Source organism: Colobus angolensis, unplaced genomic scaffold, assembly GCF_000951035.1.
Source record: "Colobus angolensis palliatus isolate OR3802 unplaced genomic scaffold, Cang.pa_1.0 Scaffold3, whole genome shotgun sequence".
In the NCBI taxonomy this organism is placed as follows: Eukaryota; Metazoa; Chordata; class Mammalia; order Primates; family Cercopithecidae; genus Colobus; species Colobus angolensis.
The window spans coordinates 24,983,048-25,002,759 of record NW_012116265.1 but is presented as its reverse complement, the minus strand read 5'-3'; the positions used below and the strand labels follow the sequence as shown (position 1 = coordinate 25,002,759).

Genomic DNA, 19,712 nt, shown 5'->3' with positions numbered 1-19,712 from the left:
CTTGATTCAGCAAACACCTATTGAGTACCTACTATGTGCCAGGTGCGGGGAGCCCCATGAGGAAGAGCTCACCATCTAGTGGAAAAGAAACAGAAGTAAAGCACAGATGTCAGTGTCATGTGACATGTGCCCCTGCCTGACATAAGAATTCCACCAACAACCCAAAATACTCTCACCACCCCCACCAGAGAGGGCAGCCAAGCCAGTCCCATCCAGTGGCTCCAAGCCCAGGATCTCCAGTCTCTTGAACTGGTCCAGATATAGCTCCTCATGGTCCTGCAGCCAAGTGCCAAATGATGCATTTACTCCCTCGCCAATACGCGCTTCATGAGCAATGTGGACGGAATGCAGGCTAGCAGCAGCACAGTTCCCCTTTAGAAGAGGGGAGGAGGGAAACAGCATCCACTGGTCACACGACATCTGCAGACTCCTGCTCCAGTGGGAGTCGGGGTGGGGTGAGGTTCTGTGGTCAGTTCTCCAGCTGCCCCCGCTCTGAGGTTGGGGTTGGAGGTTTCTTCTTCCTGATCCGACATGGCCAAGCCTGGCATGGGATGGGGCATGAAAGGGACCAGATGCTTGGATTCCTGTTCTAGGGGTCATGTTGCCTTTTGTTTATTTCCACATTCCCAGCCTTTTACCCAGTGTATGTACACAGTAGGTTTTCAATCAGTGTTTGCTGAGTTAATACCAGTGGTGTTAAATACACTGCCTATGAATACACAGGGCAGACGTTGAATCAGGCTATGGAGCATGGGAGGGCATCAAGGATGACTTGGTGAATTTATGACTTGGGTGAAACTGCCCATCTCTGCAACAGGGAATGCAGGAGAAGCAGCAACTTTGGGATAGGTGGGGAATTTGTTTTGAGATGCCAAGTTAGGGTCACCCATGGGACATTCAAAGACCTGAAGTCTCAAGATCAAAGAATGGGACTGAAGGCAAAAGGAGGAGTTCAAGAGCTGGGAGGAAGTGATTATGGTCTGGGCGTGGGAACTGGGGTTACATATTAGAAGCAGAACAGCTCTGGGTGGTGACCCGCGTGAGGCTGGAGACAGCTGAGGAGAGAGGAAATGAAAGCCCTTCAGAGGTCATGGAATTGCCAGGAGCCACAACCCACCCTTCCTCAGGATCCCCTCCACTTCACTGGCTCAGGGCCACTGACATTTCAGCTCCAACCCCAAGGGACAGCAGGGTCATCCTGAAAGGAGAGCTAAGGCCTCTGGGCCTACTGTTTCCATGATACCTGTCTCACAAGCTGTCTCACAGGTGAAGAGTCAAACCCCAAACCCTGATACCACCCGGAGCGGGGTTGGACTACCCAGAGAGTATGGCTTGTGGAAGGGAGCAGCAGACTTTCCCCAATAGCATCTTTGAGGATGTGTAACTCAATTTCAAGGGTTTGGGAGGAACTTCTCTAGAGAAGCCTGGGCCTGAGCAGACGTTCTTCCACAACAGTCTCCATGGCCCTGAGGAAGCCTTGAATGAGGTGGGGAAGGCAGCAGGCTGGGGCAGGGGGAACCATCTCAGAAACCTTACTTCTGCTTCCTGGCACATAGGAAGTGCTCGGAGGAGCTTTGTTGAATGAATGCATTAATGAATGGATGGGTGAATGCAAGCATTCATAAACAAATGAATGCATGTTTAGGTGATGCAGAAGGGTGCCCCAGTGCCTGGTAGATGGGTGACTGTCAGTGTTCACTGGGCAGTGAATGAGTGTGGGATGAGGACTCAGAGCTTTCCTGAGCCCACAGAGCGGCCGTAAGTCCTAAATAAACAAACATGGCTATTTCCCACCGCTGACCTAGAGGGTAATGAAGTGCATACTCTCCCTTTGGGAGCCTCAGCAAATCATCCCTCTGCAGTTTTTCTTTAATTATAGCTCCTGTGCCATCAACTGGAGGCCCCGTTCCATTTCCCTGACCCAGAGCGAAGAGGGCCTCCATTGCTCTCCCAGGTGGGAAGGACACAAAGAATCACTCTCCCTTTCACTCTCACTTTCAGAGTTGGATGGCTTGGATCCTTGTGGCCATCCAGGGCTCAAGCCAAAACAATCCTTTTCTTCCTCTCTCCCTCCTTCCTTCCTTCCATCCTTCCGTCTTTCCTGAAATGGATTTTGAGTTCACTGGGGGCTCTGCCACATCTGTTCAGCCTCTGGCATGGCACCACCTCAACGTTTCAGCACAGCCGCCACAGCCGTGTTACCATCATGAGCATCTGTGTCTAGCATGGGGTGGGCCCAGCGGACACGAGGACATCTCCCTCTCTGTTCTGCCTTCAGGGAGCCTCCAACTGGCTCCTAGGACGGGAGGCAACCTGAGAAGGTAGCATCGCTACAGAGTGGCAGCAGTTCCAGAGATCAGAGCTCCCTGGACCCTGGGCATGCCTGTCCAGTGAGGTTGGGGGCTAGGCTCTCAGGGGAACATAGAGACCCTGAGCTGCTGGTGATAGTCCCAGTGTCATACCACACAGCGGTCCACTTCCCACAGGTCCAGCTGCCTTGCTGGGAGCATCCCTCTAGGACTAGCCTGTGATAGCATCCTCATGCAAGAGTTTTGTGACTGGGCAATTCTCACCCTCCTTTCTGCTTCCTCTGGGGCTACAGCTTCAGCTCAGGGCTGATGGTTGGGTGGAAAGTAGGAGTTGGGATGTACCCCCAGTTGGTGATATTTCATGGCACTCTGGAGAATATCCAGCCAGCAATTTGGTTCAAGTAAGGAGATGTCAGGGTGCGTGCATCCATCCGTGCATTTCAGATGTGTCCTTCCCCAGTGTCCGTTGCTGGGGACTCAGGAAGCACAGGGTAGGGTGTGGCCATGAAGAAAGGAGATGGGCGATGGCATCTGCCATCCATCACTGCCCAGTACTTAGTGCCTAGGGACCAGTGGATCTTACAGGGGGCCATTTCAGGAGCAAGCAAAAGTCCCAGAGAAGAGGCACCACTGTCTGAGCACTTGAGTTCTGGTAGCTCTGGCATCAGCCTGCAGGGGTTTGCTGTTCTTACAGGTAGTTCTTTCAGTAGCAGCTTGTCCAGTCCCTGGTGTTTTACTGATCGGTGCCTCATATAATGCCTAGCCCAAGGCTAGGCCCAGGTTTCTCCCTAGGAGACTGTCGATCTGCAGGTGCTTAGAAGTGTCCATTCTGGTTTGTAGTCCCCTCAGGACACCTTGACTTAGAGGTCTAGTGCACTCCAGGACTCCCCCTCCCCGTATCCTGCCAAGAGCATTGGTTAAGAGCATGGGCTGTGGAGTCGGAATAACCAGTTTAAATCCAGACCTTGTGACTTACTAGCTCTGACCTTGGATGCTTTTTAAGAAGCCTCTTGATGACTGGGTGCAGTGGCGCATGCTTGTAATCCCAGCACTTTGGGAGGCCGAGGTGGGCGGATCACTTGAGGTCAGGAGTTCAAGGACAACCTAGTCAACACCACGAAACTCCATCTCTACCAAAATTATGAAAATTAGCTAGGTGTGGTGGTGCGCACCTGTAATCTCAGCTACTCAGGAGCTGAGCCAGAAGAATCGCTTGAACCTGGGAGGCGGAGGTTGCAGTGAGCCAAGATCTGCACTCCAGCCTGGGTGACAGAATGAGACCCTGTGTCAACAAAAAAAAAAAAGAAAGAAAGGAAAAAAAGCCTCTTGAGCCTCAGTTTTCTCATCTGTACAATGGGGGAGATAACGGTCTCGTCCTCATAGAGTTGGCATAAGGCACAAATGAGGCAACGCGGCTGGCTCCCGCCTGGTGTGTGCTGAGTGCTCGCCATGCAGCGGGGTCCTCCTGCCTGTGGTCCTCTCTGACGCTGACCTTCATCTCAGGTGACAGGAACTCCCTCGAAAGGCTTTGATGAGAAGGCCTACCTGTCGGCCAAGCAGCTGAAGGCTGGAGAGGACCCCTACAGGCAGCACGCCTTCAACCAGCTGGAGAGTGACAAGTTGAGCCCGGACCGGCCCATCCGGGACACCCGCCATTACAGGTACGGCCTCCATCGTGTCGGTGGAGGAAGAAAGGCTGAGAAAAGGCCAACATTGTTTACCTTGTCTTATTTTACATGTATCTAAGGAATGAGGATGATTTCCTCAGACTGTGTCCAGTGATTTAGACATTCAAAAACCCTCACCCTCTGTTGTTTTTTTATCTGACTTACTAACGCCCTGCCAAGACCAAAGAAACTGCTCAGCTGGGGCCAACGAGGCCCCGAGGCACTTCAGTCTGGCGTCCCAGCAAAAGTGACCTGGGAGGGGACCAAAGGAGGTCCGTGGGGGTGGGTGAGCCAGGCGCTCTTGGGGCCTTACTGGTGGTGCCTAAAGTGGAGAGAGTCACAGCCCTGCCCATTGCAAACAGTGGGGTGCTGTGCCCCACCCCACTGACCTACCTTTCCTCCTGCACCACAGCCCCACCTCCTCAGCAACTCCCAGAAATGCTTCCCAGTCTTGTTCTTAGTTCTCCCCATGTGGTGAGGTGGGAGAGGCCTTAGACCAGGACCAAGAAAGCCTCCACTCTCATCCCAGCTCAGTGTGAGTGACCGGCCTTAAGCAAGGCATTAGCCCCTCTCCAGGTCTAGGCCCTTGTGTGTTCTGTCTAGAGTATGAACGTCACCATCTCCAGTCTTTCCTCTTCCTGCTGTCACCTGCAGGAACAGTCTGAGTTCCTCATGCTGAAGCACCACCCTCCCCTCCCTGTGACCTGGCCTTACCCACCTTTCCCCCAGCACTCGATGGTCCTGCAGTCCCGGACTCCTCCCTCCTTCCTTCCTTGCTTTCACATGTGCTGTTTCCTCTGCCCAAACGCACCTCTGCCCCACCTACCCTTTGAGCTACTTGGCTCACTTCAAGGACACTTGGCTCACTGTCCTCTCTTCCATGGAAGGCTCCTTCCCAACCCCAGCTAGGTTGGGCCCCTCTTCTGCGCTCTGTGCAGACATCTCACAGAATGACCAGGGCACTGTTGGAGCTGACCACCGCTGTGCCTGCAGCTATGTGCTCAGAGCTAGGCTGGGCCTCCATCTGGTCCTGGTTTGAGGGTACTAACAATGACTTGGATCAAGGTTGCTTTTACTTCTGAAGCAGCTACTCCACAGCACAAAGGGTATAGGTGAGGTGAGGGTATGAGAGGACCTGGTTCTAGCACCTTCCTTGTCACTCACAGATGCATGCCTGAAGTCCAGGGTGCTTGGTAGCCTGTGCAAGGTGAGATGAACACAGGGCTGGAGGAGCCCCAGACCTCAGCCTTGCTGTCCTGTAACACCAGCACTGTCAGCCTCCAGAAACCACTCATGCAGCCAAGTAAGGCAGTACTCCTGGTACGCAGCAAGGCCAACACCAGGTCTGCTGGCGGTTTCTGGGCCTCAGAAGTTCTTTCTCACCTAGTCCTGGGCAGTGTCCCCTCCTGTCTGCCTGTGCCACAGAAGAGGTTACATCCACGTAGCTCCGCTTGGAGGCCTTTCGTGGGCAGCCCCAGCCATGGCCGACCTAGTCCCGGGGTCTGGAGGATCTGCTGGCCCCGATCTGTAAATTGAGGGCTCGTCCTGGGTAATCTCTGTTCACCCTCCAGCTTACCTGACTGAACCTTCTCAGGTGCTCACTGAGAAATTTAAAGGGGGAATTGCCCTGGGGGCTATGTAGATTTTTAAATGAGACGCTTTAAATCCAAGGTAGTGGTGGGTTGATGAGGTGCCATATGCTGCTGCCAGGCCCTCTCAGAAAGCTGAGGTGGGCTGGGCACGGTGGTTCATGCCTGTAATCCCAGCAATTTGGGAGGCCGAGGCGGGTGGATCATTTGAGGTCAGCAGTTCAAGACCAGCCTGGCCATCATAGTGAAACCCCATCTCTACTAAAAATACAAAAATTAGCGGAATGTGGTTGTGGGCACCTGTGATCTCAGCTACTCAGGAGGCTGAGGCAGGAGAATCTCTTGAACCCGGGAGGCAGAGGTTGCAGTGAGCCAAGATCACAGTACTGCACTCCAGCCTGGGTGCCACAGTGAGACTCCGTCTCAAAAAAGAAAAAAAAAAAGAAAGAAAGCTGAGGTGGCTCACGGGGTGTGTGTGTGTGTGTGTGTGTGTGTGTGTGTGTGTGTGTGTGCATGTGTGTGCACATGTGTAGGGAAGCAAAGGACGTGCTGGCTGTGGTGGGCAGGCCTCCCACCATGATGGGGCCAGTTCACTGGTAGGAGCTGCTCTTCCTTGCAGCCCTGCGGGCTGTAGTGTCCGCTGGACTCCAAATTGTCAGGTTCATTTCTGGTCCAGTCCTCAATCTAGGGAGCCCCCTCCAGGGGAGCAAAGGGACATAAACCACATAAGACAGCCCGAGGAGGATCACAGAGAAAACCCCACCGGTTCCAAATTCAAAACTCAGGGCTGGGACAAACCCCTTTAGAGACTCCTGGCTCCTGGGAGCCAGATAAACCCCCATCCTCAGGGACATCAATACATCAATCCCAGAGGCATACATGGTGGAAAGGGTTGGAGGGGGCCAGTGGGGAGGTCAAGTTCACCCTTCAGATGGGGTGTGGGTGGGTTTGCCCCCTCCAGGGAGATGTCGCTGTCCCAGTTCCCCTTTTCCTGGGCACTGGATGGTTGGGGGATCAGGACAGAGGACTGGGGCCCTGGAGGTTAGCACTGGGAGGGTACACACTTAGGAGGTATTTGCTGCTCCCAGCACACCCCAGCTCAGCTGGCCAGGCTCACTCCCACCCCTAAAATTCATAGGCCCTTGAGCAGCATGGTTTCTTAAGGGGCAGAAGGCAAATTTCCCTCAGCCACCACTACCCCACACCCCCTCTCAAGGAGAATTATTGCACAGCCTCTCAAGATTTCCCCCAGGGTGTTCCAGGCTAGTGGGACTCCCGCCTGTCTGACCCGGTCTGCTCTGCAGGGCAGGAAACGGGCCTGGGAATTCGGGCTGTAAGCTGCTGTCAGTAGAATGAATGCCATAATGAAAAAATGGTCACTGCTGGAATAGTCAGAGAGCAATTGTAATAAAGAAGATTGCTATGAAAACCAGCAATGGAGGCCGCCTTCCAGCGCCCCAGGAGCGCAAATAAATGCATGCACAGAAACAACAGGGATGAAGTCTGGCAGGAATGAATTGTTTTCACTCCCTTTCTAGAGGAGAGGGAGCCAGTAGGCCAGAAAATGTGGTGTATGGATGGCTGGGGAGGGAGGGGGTGGCGGGAGAGGCCTTTGGTGTCTTATCAGAGGCTTGTTTCTTCCAGGGGACCCAGGACCCCCAGAGGAGCGAGACTGCTCCCCAGTCCATTGTCTGCAGCAGGGCTATCAGTGTTGGGCAGTGAGAGGGAGGAATTCCCTGGCAGCCAGGGTAGGGGTGATTCCTCTGCAGATGCTACCAAATGTCCTGAGGTGGGAGGAGAGAAGGAAGAAGCTCCAGGGTATCAGGACAAACAAAGAGGTGGTTTTCCCTTTTGCATATCCTCCCTACCACAGGACAGAGAGTTCTGTCTGTGTGGTCAGGGCTGTATCCTGGCGCCTGGTGCTGTACCCTCTGGGGGCTCTGGATCCCTAGTAAAGAGCCCTCAGGCCTTGGAAGGTCTCCCAACCTGCTGCTTCCCTCCCAGGACCCCAGGATGGGTGGCATCTGGGCTCTGGGCCAGTGTGGGATACAGCATGGGGGTAGAGGGGCGGGGCCTCTGGCCTGGCTTTGGGTGTGCCTTCTCTGCCTCGCAGAAGTATTCTCGAGTGCAATAGACTGGACAAAGAAAAACCTTGGCCTGCCCTGAGGATGCCCTCATGTCTGGCTCTGACCTCTGCTCCCTGCTCAGCTGCCCGTCTGTGTCCTACTCCTCGGACCTGCCGGCCACCAGCGTCATCATCACCTTCCACAATGAGGCCCGCTCCACCCTGCTGCGCACGGTTAAGAGGTAAGTCCAGCCATGGGACTGTCATCTCAGTGGCGCTGGCAGGGGAGGACATTGGGATCGTCATGTGCTGTGGCCAGACAGCATGAAGCCAGCAGGTGCTGGAGGCTGAGTCCTATACTTCTGAGAAGGTGAAACTGGTGAATCAGGGCCAGGAAGACCCCAGAAGTCCAACTGTTAGAGGAATGTGACAGTCAAACACCAGGTCAGGTGTCCAGGACAAGGGCAGAAATGCAGGTGTAAGGAGCTGAGGGGAGGCTGGGCTAGACAGGAGGCCTCAGGAGGGTGATGGAAGCCCAGCAGTGTCTGTCAGTGTCAGAGACAGGCGGATTGGAGGTAGATTCTTCCTGTTAAGCCTGGGCTTGTGGTTAAGTTGAACTCCCATCTCCCCATTTCCTTAATGAACTTTGACAAGAATGGGATTCAAGTAGGAGCGCCCATGGTACTGGCCCTGGAGCTGGGCAGCTGGGGAGTCCCATGGCCCAGGGAGGGGTAAAAATGGGAGGTGGTTCCTAAATCCAGGCTCTTTCTGTTTCCACTGCTACTCTAGTGTGCTGAACCGAACTCCTACCAACTTGATCCAGGAGATCATTTTAGTGGATGACTTCAGTTCAGATCGTGAGTAGTCACCTTCCTTTTTGCAGCTCTCCATTCCACCCTCGTCCCCTTTTCCCCAGAACACCAAGGCAAGCACCCCTGAGGTTGTCCTGACCATCGCTAACACCTTTCTGTCCCCGGCAGGGATCCTGTCTTTTCTAGGACCCTTCCCTGGTCCTGTTTCCTGGTGTCAAAGGAGGGGAAAGAAGGGTGGGTGTTGCTTTGGATGGGGCACTTGTGAGATTATTTTTTTTTTAAGTAAAGAAAATCAATAGCATCCTTCATTATTTCAACTGCCAAATACAGATGCTAGCTGGGCTGGTAACCACCCCCAAGCGTGCTCTCTGGTGCTCCCTGAGGTGGAGTGGAGTACTGCCGTAGGTACAGGCACTCTTCATTCTGGCCTGAGAGTGGGGCAGGGCAGCTCTTCGGCCAGTCATGATGACCATACCCCTTCCCCATTCCCATCCCCAGCCCTTTCCTGGGCTTAGTATGGGGCAATTTTCATGGCAGTCAAACCACTAGTGGCCTGATGCCCATGTCTAAATGAGCTTGCCTTCCTCTCTACGTCCTCAGCGGAAGACTGTCTACTCCTGACCAGGATCCCCAAGGTCAAGTGCCTGCGCAATGACCGGCGAGAAGGTGAGTCCTTGCACCCTGGTTCCTACCGAGGGCCCATCTTGGTGTCATCCTCTGCACCTCCCCGCTCTCTCTTGGTGCTGTGGCACACCAAGCCAACATGGCCCTGCTGCATTCCTGATGGCTGGGACCAGGCTCTGCAGAAAACTCTCCTGCTTCCCAGATGAGCCCCATCAAGGCACAACTGGAGGCAAGTTGCTCCATCTCCGACTGCCTTAGCTGTCTCTCCTGAGAAATGGGATAAGACAGCCCCTTTCAGCCTTGCAAGGTGATTGTAAGGATTACATGAGACAGGCTGTGTGGAAAGGCTTTGAGAAAAATCCAGAAAAATCCAGAAGCATAAAGCAGATGTGACCTCACTTCCAATCCAGACGTGTTTTGGAGTAGCAACTATAGCATGGCACTCTAGGGGACACGAAGGAAATACAAAGTGTGGTCCCTGCCCTCGGAGGGCTACTACATAGCCAAGGGGTCAGAATCCACTGCAGCCACAGGTTGGTTGTGGTTGTGTATGAATAGCATGGAGATCAGAGGAGAGCTGGAGTGAGCAGGGAAGGCTTCCATGGAGGAATGGGCCTCAACAGGGTGTGGGGGCATAATGAGACAGGTAAAGGGTAGCAAGGGAGGGCATGCCGGCTTGTGCACTCTGCAAGCAAAGGCATCAGTCAGGGGTATGGGCATGTGCGATACTAACAGCCCCTTTCCTGAGGGCTCCTCCCCTGCGGGCATCCACTTTGTTACTTTCAGTCCTTGTACTCAGCCCATTGTGGCCGTTGTACAGACAAGGGAACTGGGGTTTAAGGAGCTTCAGCGATTTGCCCAGGGTGATGAATAGAGCAGCCATGGTTCCAATCTGTCAGGCCCAACCCAAAGGCCAGCCTCCTCACCTCCCTTTACTCATACTCCCTTCCTGCGAGACCCCAGGCCTGGTCAGCAGGGGCAATGGGTATAGTGAATTGAGATGACAGAAGACCTTGGAAGCCAGAAGAAAGCATTGACTTCATAAGGCAGAGGTAGCAGGGAGCCACTGAATTTTAGAGTGAGAGAGGGATGTGATAGATATGTTTAAGATAATCCCAGCACTTTGGGAGGCCCAGGTGAGCAGGCCACTTGAGGTCAGGAATTCAAGACCAGCCTGGCCAATGTGCTAAAACCCCGTCTCTACTAAACATAAGAAAATATCTGGGTGTGGTGGTGCATGCCTGTAGCCCCAACTACTCAGGAGGCTGAGGCAGGAGAATCACTTCAATGCTTGAACCCGGGAGGCAGAGCTTGCAGTGAGTCAAGATTACACCACTGCACTCCAGCCTGGGTGACAGAGCGACACTCAGTCTCGAAAAAAAAAAAGAGAGAGAGAGAGAAAGAAAGACCAGTCAGGCCAAGGGGCCACAAATATATCAGTGACAGAGACCTTCAAACCGGAATGGAAGTGGCCAAAGTTAAATGCTTCCCAAGCCACTGGGCTGTAGGTACCATCAGGTCTGGGAATATGCTGTCCCTGGATTTGACAACAGTAAATGTAAATTTATGACTAGAGGCTTTGTAGACACTTTTGGGGTGGAGACTGATGGGCTTTTGGCTGGAGGGCAGGCTGGTAGGCAGCTAGGGGCAGAGTGTGGGGCAGAGGCATGACTAGGGAAATGTCTCCAAGGAGCTGCTTATGCTCAGAGCTCTAAGAGTAAGGCCCTTCCCTCCCACAGCTCACAGGGCTGCATGGCCACTCTGGCAGGGGCAGGAGAAGCTGGGCCTCCTCCCTCCTGACCAGGCGGGTCTTAGCCTGGAGCAGAGTGCTGCCCAAAATGAGGCTGGTGAGGCTGTTGGGGGACAGGCACAGAAGAACAGAATCTGACGTGTGTGGGTCCCCCAGGCACAAGCTCTATCCCTGTTGTCTTGTTTGATCCTGACAGTCAGGGATTATTATCTCTCTGCATCTTATAGATAAGAAAGCTGAGGCTCAGAGTGGTTAAATAACATGCTGAAGGTAAGGGAAGGGGCTACCATACAGACTTCAGCCTATCTTAGTCTCGAAGATTATCTCCATGCTACACATAGGGGTATGGCTGGAGGGGACCACCCACAGGTTCTCATGGGAAAAAAGTTTTGTTTTCCGGTTCTCCTTTAGGATCAAACTATACTTTATTGCCCTTTCCATGCTCTAAACTGTGACTGTTCATCAATGTGTCCCTAGAGCCCAGTGACTGGCACATAGAGGGCACTCAGGGTGTGACCCTGGAGTGATGGTGGTTGATGGGTGGATAAGAAGAAGCAAGGGAGGGAGGCAGGAAACAAGCAGAAGTACAAAGACAAATCTAATCACAATAACTCACGAAACCTCGGCCCCTGAAGGGGAGGAGAGCCCTGGGACTTTCGGGGACAGGTGAGATGCCAGTTGGCCCAGTCCCAGCACCAAGCCCTGTCTACTCCCTTTGCAGGGCTGATCCGGTCCCGAGTGCGTGGGGCGGATGTGGCTGCAGCTACCGTCCTCACATTTCTGGATAGTCACTGCGAAGTGAACACCGAGTGGCTGCCGCCCATGCTGCAGCGGGTGAAGGAGGTGAGCCACCATCTCTGGGGAGCTGGGCGTCCTTGGGGACTCAGCCGTTACATTCCCGCACCGAGGCCTATGGGACAGTCTTTGAAGCTGGGCAGGCATCGTAGGAAGCCCAAATAGTCTACTTCCCCCTGAGTGACTTCACCTTATTGAGTTTTCTCATCTGAAAATGGGGATAATTGTAATAATTATCCCATTGGGTTATTGTGAGAATGAAATTGGATGAAAGCCTGGGTGAGCTACAAAGCTCCTACTATAAATGGGTGTTGTTTTTCTCCTGAGAGAGTGAGGGTCCTGTGCTGGGAAAGCTTTTGTTCAGGCTGGGAAGCCCTTGCAGGAGGGAGGAGAGGATGCTGTTCTCAAAGAGAGGGGAGGGTAGGAGGGCCCCTGCCACATACCTACTGCTCTCCAGAACGGGGAGGATTTTGGACAGATGGCAGAAAAGGATGAGATGATTACAACCCGACCACAAAAAGACAAATAACCCAATTTAAAACTTGGCAAAGGGACCTGGAGCGGTGGCTCACCCCTGTAATCCCAGCACTTTGGGACGCCAACGCGGGCAGATCACCTGAGGTCGGGAGTTCAAGACCAGCCTGCTCAACATGGTGAAACTCCATCTCTACAAAAATACAAAAAGTAGCCGGGCATGACGGCGGGTGCCTGTGCTCCCACCTACTTGGGAGGCTGAGGCGGGAGAATCACCTGGTCCTGAGAGGCAGAAGTTGCAGTAGGCCAAGATCACACCACTGACTCCAGCCTGGGCAACTAAGCGAGACTCCATCTCAAGAAAAAAAAGTTGGCAAAGGATTTGAGTAGACATTTTTCCAAGGAAGATATAGAAATGGCCAATAATCCTAGGAAAATATGCTCAGCATCATTAGTCATTAGGGAAATGCAACTCAAACCCATAATGAGATGCCACTTCACACCTACCAGGATGGCTAGAATCAAAAAGATGGACAATAACATGTGCTGGCAAGGACATGAAGAAATAGGAGCTGTATCAGGCCATTCTTGCACTGTTGTAAGGAAATACCTGAGACTGGATAACTTATAAAGAAAAGAGGTTTAAGCGGCTCACATTGTACAAGCATGGCACTGGCATCTGCTTGGCTTCTGAGGAGGTCTCAGGGAGCTTCATTCATGGCAGAAGATGAAGGGGGAGTAGGTACTTCACATGGCAAGAGTGAGGGCAAGAGAGAGTTGGCTGGAGGTACTACATACTTCTAAACTAACCAGATCTCATGAGAAGTCACTCACTATCACAAAGACAACACCAAGCCATGAGCGATCCACCCCCATGACCCAGACACCCCCAACTAGGCCCCATCTCCAACCTTGGGGATTACATTTCAACATGAGATTTGGGTGGGATAAATACCCAAACCATATCAGGAGCCTTCATATATTGCCGGCAGGAAAGTAAAGTAGGGCAGCCACGTTGGAAGGCAGTCTGGCAGTTCTGTGAAAGTTTGAACATAAGTTAGTTACCATATGACCCAGCAGTGGAGCTGCTAGGTGTATACCCTAGAGAAATGAAAACATATGCTCACACAGTAACTTCAGAGCAGCACTATTCAGAATATCTGAAAGGTAGGAAAAATTCAAATGCCTGTCAACTGACGAATGGGTAAATAAAATGTAATGTATCCATACAACAGAATTATCCAGTCATTAAAAAAATGAAGAACTGATTCATGCTGCAACATGGATGGACTTTGAAAACCTATGTGAAGTGAAAGCCAATCACGAAAAGCCATACATTATATGATTCCATTCATAGGAAATGTCCAGAATAAGCAAATCTATAGAAATAGCAAGTAGATTGGGTTTCTTATTGGGGTGGTGAGAATGTTCTGGAACAAGATAGTGGTGATAGTTGTATAATCTTGTGAATATACTAAAAACCATCAATTGTGCACTTTAAACCTGTGATTTTATATCTCAGCACAAAAAAGTCTATAAAAAGGATGAGGTGAGGCCTTCCACAGAGCACTGAAAAACCGTCAAAGGTCTCCACCATTCAGCCCCATCTCAGGCTTCCCTTATCTTGATCTATGGTGGGAACTGAGGGGTACAGCTGGATTCCAAGTTCCAGACAAGAGGATTTGGGGGGCGAAAGCAGAGTGGAGAAAGAGAAGAAAGAAGAGGCTCTGTTCCCTGTCCCCCATGGAGGGCGAAAGATGAGAAGGCTCATGAAGGGTGATGAAGTTTTGCATGTGGTATATGATGTAATCTACCACCCAAAAAAAGAGGCCAGCAAAATCAACATTATTCCTCAAGGTTTTGGATTTGGATTTGTGTTCTGGGAGGTGATGCGGGGGTGGTGAGCCTGACCTTGTAACAGTGGATGAGGTATGAGAGGGATAGCACCCAGATTACGTGGGGACCACGGAGCCCCTGCCCTCCAGCCACTAGTAGTCCTGTTGGGAAGACTCAAACAACTATTATACAAAGGTAAATGATATTAATAAAACAACAGTTCAGACCAGAAATAGAAAAGCCACCTCAGGCAGCACAGTGAGTCACTGTCCCAGGAATCATCTAGGCTGTCATTGTAAGAGCAGTTTAAAAGAGGAAAAAATCCTTCAGCCTGCAGCAGTCAGGGAAGACTTCATGGAGTAGGTGAGATTCTAGCAGGGCTCAAAATGATGTGTGAGGAAGAGGCTGGGAGAGTACATGGGAGCCAAATAGGAACATCCAGGAGCTTGGGTGTGGTGACGCAGGACAGCTGCCAGGAGCCTACCAGGGTTGAGGCGCAGCCCTGGGCATACCCTGCAGGAAGTGCTAAGTGCCCCATGTCTCAGAGTGGCCTTCTCCCCAGAGCAGGCAGCTAGACTTTTTTCTACAGAGGAGTCCCAGGCCTCACACCATCTCTCTCCTAGGACCACACCCGCGTGGTGAGTCCCATCATTGATGTCATCAGTCTGGATAATTTTGCCTACCTTGCAGCATCTGCTGACCTTCGTGGAGGTGAGTTCTACCCCAGGGATGGGGCTGTAGACATGAAAGGAGGTAAGTGAGGCTAGGCAGGCAAAAACCCTTGCTTGCTGCTCTTTCCAGCTGTGCCAGAGAGCCTCATGCACACCCCTTCCACCACCTCCAAAGAGAAAATGAAGAGGGATTGGGTGCAGCCCTGGGACTGGGGACAAAGGAGCAGCACTGGCAGTTGCAGGCTTCTGGTTCAATCAATATCAGAGCCAGACTAGTCTCTCATCTTTCCCTCCCTCCAAATATTGACACTTTCTTCCCAAATGCTTCAAGCCTAGGGATCATGGTCACAAGTCCTGGCAGAAGACCATGATGTGACAGCTGTCTGGAGGATGGGGAGTGGGGATCCCTCGGCCTTGCATGACTTCCTAACACATGTGCCCCAGAGATGGTCAAGACCTGTGCTGTATATGGCAACTATCAGCCACATTTGGCTGTTGAGCTCTTGAAATGTGACTAGTCTTGAAAAGTGACTAGTTGGAACTGAGAGTGCTGTGGGCATAGAAAACCCACCAGGTTTCCCAGACTTAATGTGAAAGAATGTAAGATACCTCATTAGTAATTTTTTGTATTGATTACATGTTGAAATGACAATATTTTTGATATATTGCATTAAAAATATTTCATCCGGCCGGGCACGGTGGCTCAAGCCTGTAATCCCAGCACTTTGGGAGGCCGAGACGGGCGGATCTCATATATTGCATTAAAAATATTTCATCCGGCCGGGCACGGTGGCTCAAGCCTGTAATCCCAGCACTTTGGGAGGCCGAGACGGGCGGATCTCGAGGTCAGGAGATCGAGACCATCCTGGCTAACACGTTGAAACCCCGTCTCTACTAAAAAATACAAAAAGCTAGCCGGGCGAGGTGGCGGGCGCCTGGAGTCCCAGCTACTCGGGAGGCTGAGGCAGGAGAATGGCGTAAACCCGGGAGGCGGAGCTTGCAGTGAGCTGAGATCCGGCCACTGCACTCCAGCCTGGGCGACAGAGCGAGACTCCGTCTCAAAAAAAAAAAAAAAAAAAAAAAAAAAAAAAAAAAATTTCATCCAAATTAATTTCATATATTCTTTTTCTGATATGATTACTAGAACATTTGAATTACGTATTTGGCTTACATTTGTGGCTTGTATTATATTTCTTTTGGACTGTGCCAGGTTGTTCAGTACAGTAGATAATAGCCACCTTTGGCTACTTAAACTTACATTAATTCAAATCAAATAAAACCTAAAAGGCAGTTCCTTAACTGTACTAGCCACATTTCAAGGCTCAGTAGCCACATGAAGTTAGTGGCTACCGTATTCGACAATGCAGATATAGAACATTTCACCACTGCAGAGAGTTCTGTGGAACTGTGCTGCTCTAGAGAGTCTGGTGCTGGGAGCTAGTGGGCACAGTGGATTTCCCATTTGGGATCTGGACTCCCAGTATATGGACCCAGCCATTAGTTAGATCGCGAGTCTGGGTGGGATTCTGAAGGGAGCCAGGCATTTCCCCTTTGGGAAATCATCTCAGGGCTTTGGCACTGGCAGCTGCCCCTGCCTGGAATTCCCTTTTTCCAGGTATCTGCATAGATCTATCCTTCATTCAGGTCTCTACTCCAAAGTCACCAGAGAGCCTTTCCTGACTATTCTAACTATAATATTAATAGTATGGGCACTCCTCCTTTTTTTTTTTTTTTTTTTTTTAGTGCTTTCATCCCAGCAGACATAGCCTCCATTGATTTATTTTTCTTTGTAGTTTCTGTCTTACCCAGTAGATGGTACACTTCCTGAGAGGAGGGGCTTGGCTCATTCCGCATGAAGGAGGGACTGCACGAATAACCCAGGGCTCTGATCAGGGGAGACTCCGAGGAGTGGTGGAGTGAAGGGGCTCAGCAGCCCGCAGCTCTGCCCTGAGCGCTGTCCTCACCTTGCTCTCTCCCTTAGGGTTCGACTGGAGCCTGCATTTCAAGTGGGAGCAGATCCCTCTTGAGCAGAAGATGACCCGGACAGACCCCACCAGGCCCATAAGGTCAGGGCTGCTGTGGGCTCTGGGGGACCCCTTCCTTCCCTGGGTCAGGGGCCTGGGAGGCTCTTCAGAGGCTACATCGGTCGCCTGGGCTCCTGAGGTGCACTGTCAAGTGCTGACTCTGTTCTGGGCCCTCAGAGCCTGTCTGCAGGGACAGGGCAGACAGAGGCCACGGGAACAGATGTGGGGGGCCAAGGAGCTGGCCAGTGACTCTGCAGGGAGGGATCTAGAGGCTGATGGTCTTGGGTCCCGGGGCCATCTAAAGGGCCTCCTTGCTTCTCCAGCTCATGTGTTGCCTCTTCCCTCTCCTTGCTCCCAGGACGCCTGTCATAGCTGGAGGAATCTTCGTGATTGACAAGTCCTGGTTTAACCACCTGGGAAAGTATGATGCCCAGATGGACATCTGGGGAGGAGAGAATTTTGGTGAGTTGGGAAATAGTGACAGTGAAAATAACCGAAGCAGTAAGAACCATAGCTAACCCTGACAGAGCACTTTCTATGCATGAGGACCTGATCTAAGGACTTCACACACATGAGGTCATTTAATTCTCTCAAGGACCCTCTGAGGTAAGTATCATGATCTCCATTTTACTGATTTTAAAATCCAAGGCACAGAGAAGTTAAGCAATTTGTCCTAAGCCACACAGCTAGTAAACAAAGAGGTTCTATTCAGGGGGAGCCCATGGTCACATGACTGGACATGTGTGTGGAAGAACACACAACTGTATCACAGACCACAGCTTACACACGTGGCTGCTTCCCTACCAGCAAGGCTGGGAGGTGTGTGGGAGAGGGTGGTGGTGAGATGCTAAGTAATGGAGTCAGATGGTCTGGGTGCAAACCCTGGCCCTACCACCTGCATGCTATTTGGCCCTGGGCAAGTTAAAGCTCTTTAAAGTCTGAGTTTCCTCAAGAGGTTGTTATGAGTACTAAATGAGGTGATGAGTTAAAGGCAGGTCACAGTGCTGGTGGTCACTGTCATGAGGCAGTCTCTAGACTCAGAAGGCACAGGAAGCTGCCCTTCCCTGCCCTGAAGCAGCAGCGAAGGAGACAGAGGTGGGGGCAAACTGTTCCAGTAGGGAGCTGGAGGGGCTGGGCCCTCACACACTTGCTTCTCAGCTCATGGTGTTGGGACCACAGAGTACCAGGGAAGGGTTACCAAGTGGGATCGGAGCCCAAACTCTGGACTCCATTATGTGTGGGCTGGCAAGCCAGTCAACTCCTTGAATCTCAGTTCCTTCATTTGCAAAACAGGGTTGCATGTGAGATGGAAGTTAGATAAGGGTGAGCATCATCAGTTAGGGTCCTGGCAGAATACGGAAGGCGCACCCAACGTGAGTGTTTATTAAAGGCCTTATTTACAGAGTGCAGGCAGGATAGAGGGAACCGCAGGGACAGCGCAGCACTGGGCAGGGCTGTGAATTCTGGGAGCTGTAACCACCCCGATGTCTGAAAGACAGGGTAAGGGAGCACCCCACGATGGAGCTGTGGTCATGGAGCACATGCAGCCAGCCCATGGCACCAGCTGGAGAGTGTCAGGGCTAAACACTCGCCCTCACTCTACCCCAACCCCGTCATCTCCTGCTGGTGCCTCCCTGTCTGCCTGAGGAAGGGAACTCCGTGGTGCAGCCCTCAGGGGCAGTCTCACAAACAGCGATGTGGAGATGGAGGTGGTAGGGAGCACCATTCTGGGGTCTCCAGGAGCAGGGGCATGTACTTGGTGGCCTGTTCTTGCCCTCTTGGTGGACCCAGCCCTTCACAGAGCCCTGTCCCACTGCTTCCTTCTTCCTGACCAGGTGTTCTGTGCAGTAACTAGGGCTGGTGGTATCTCACCCATCTGACAGGTAGAAAGCCTGAGGTGGATGCTGCCTTCCACATTGCGGTCCGGAAACTCCACGTGTAACGGGCATATGCAGCTCCTTTACCAGAGCCACTTATGTGTTTGTGGGATGTTGGCAAAGGCACAGTCTATGTCTCTGAGATGTTAGGAGCAGGGATCCTTTAAGTCTTTCTCCCTGATCAGGAAAATAGCAGTGAGGGGGCTTGCAACAGGCCTGATCCAGAATCAAAACCAGCTGGAGTGGGAATGGGCATGGGACTCCCCCTGCTTTGTAACTTGCTTTTGGAGGCTGTTTCCAGGCAGGGTTTGGAGGAGTAAATTCTGGGAACTGGGGTGCAGTGACCCCTCCATTCTGACCCCTTTCATGTGTTTTGGGTCCAAGTGACCTGCTTTGTGTCCTCAATCTCGGCCTGAAGGGCTTTGGCAAAACCAGTTTCCTGTGAAGACTTGGAAAGCTGGGAAACCCACAGGCTCCTTACTCTGCCTCCAGAGGCCTTTTTTTCTTTTTCTTTTTCTTTTGAGGCTAGAGACAGTGAAACAAGTGAATGATCAAATAGCTCACTTCAAACTCTGCCTGAGGCAAGGGCTCCGTGGTTGGAGAACTTGAAAGGTGAACCACAGAGTGGTTCTGGCGAGGGTTTTGTTTCTTAGAAGAAATTCAAAGAAATGTCTAGGCCAGCTGCAGTGCTCAGACGCTCAGCCGCTGGGACGGGTTTTGAGCTGTAAGACTCCTGTCGCTGGCGAGTTTGAGCCTTTTCTTTTATTCCTTTATTGAAGGAAGGGAGATTCCCACACCAAGATGTGTTCTTTCGTCCCCAAAGAATTCCAACTCGGGAGCCCAGAGGCCACCTTGAGTGTGGCTGGCAGATGTGCAAACTTTGGGATTCATGTTGGGGATCCTTTTCAAACATAAATTATGTTGCTCCTGTGCTCAAAACCTTGCAAGGATTCTCATGTCACTCAGAAGAAAACCCAAACTCCTTACTGGCTACAAGGCCCTAAGGTATCTGCCTGTCCCTGCAGCCACACACCTGCCCTCACTTCCCACTTATCCCACCTGCCTCACTCCACGTGGGCTGCACGGCCTCCTTTCTTTTTTTGTTTTTTAGATGGAGTCTTGCTCTTGTTCCCCAGGCTGGAGTGCAGTGGCTCCATCTCAGCTCATTGCACTCTCTGCCTCCCAGAATCAAGCGGTTCTCCTGCCTCAGCCTCCTGAG

The 19,712-nt window shown here is 51.9% G+C and overlaps 1 protein-coding gene across 1 annotated transcript in view; it reads left to right on the top strand.

Moving 5' to 3' along the window:
- Positions 1 to 19,712, top strand: part of GALNT16 (polypeptide N-acetylgalactosaminyltransferase 16) — a 98,488-nt gene that overhangs the window by 60,001 nt on the left and 18,775 nt on the right. The window contains exons 2-9 of the mRNA XM_011949678.1: positions 3,813 to 3,970; positions 7,774 to 7,872; positions 8,420 to 8,487; positions 9,043 to 9,108; positions 11,538 to 11,659; positions 14,545 to 14,632; positions 16,574 to 16,658; positions 16,975 to 17,078. Coding sequence (XP_011805068.1) covers positions 3,813 to 3,970; positions 7,774 to 7,872; positions 8,420 to 8,487; positions 9,043 to 9,108; positions 11,538 to 11,659; positions 14,545 to 14,632; positions 16,574 to 16,658; positions 16,975 to 17,078 — 790 coding nt within the window. The remainder of the gene's footprint in view (positions 1 to 3,812; positions 3,971 to 7,773; positions 7,873 to 8,419; positions 8,488 to 9,042; positions 9,109 to 11,537; positions 11,660 to 14,544; positions 14,633 to 16,573; positions 16,659 to 16,974; positions 17,079 to 19,712) is intronic.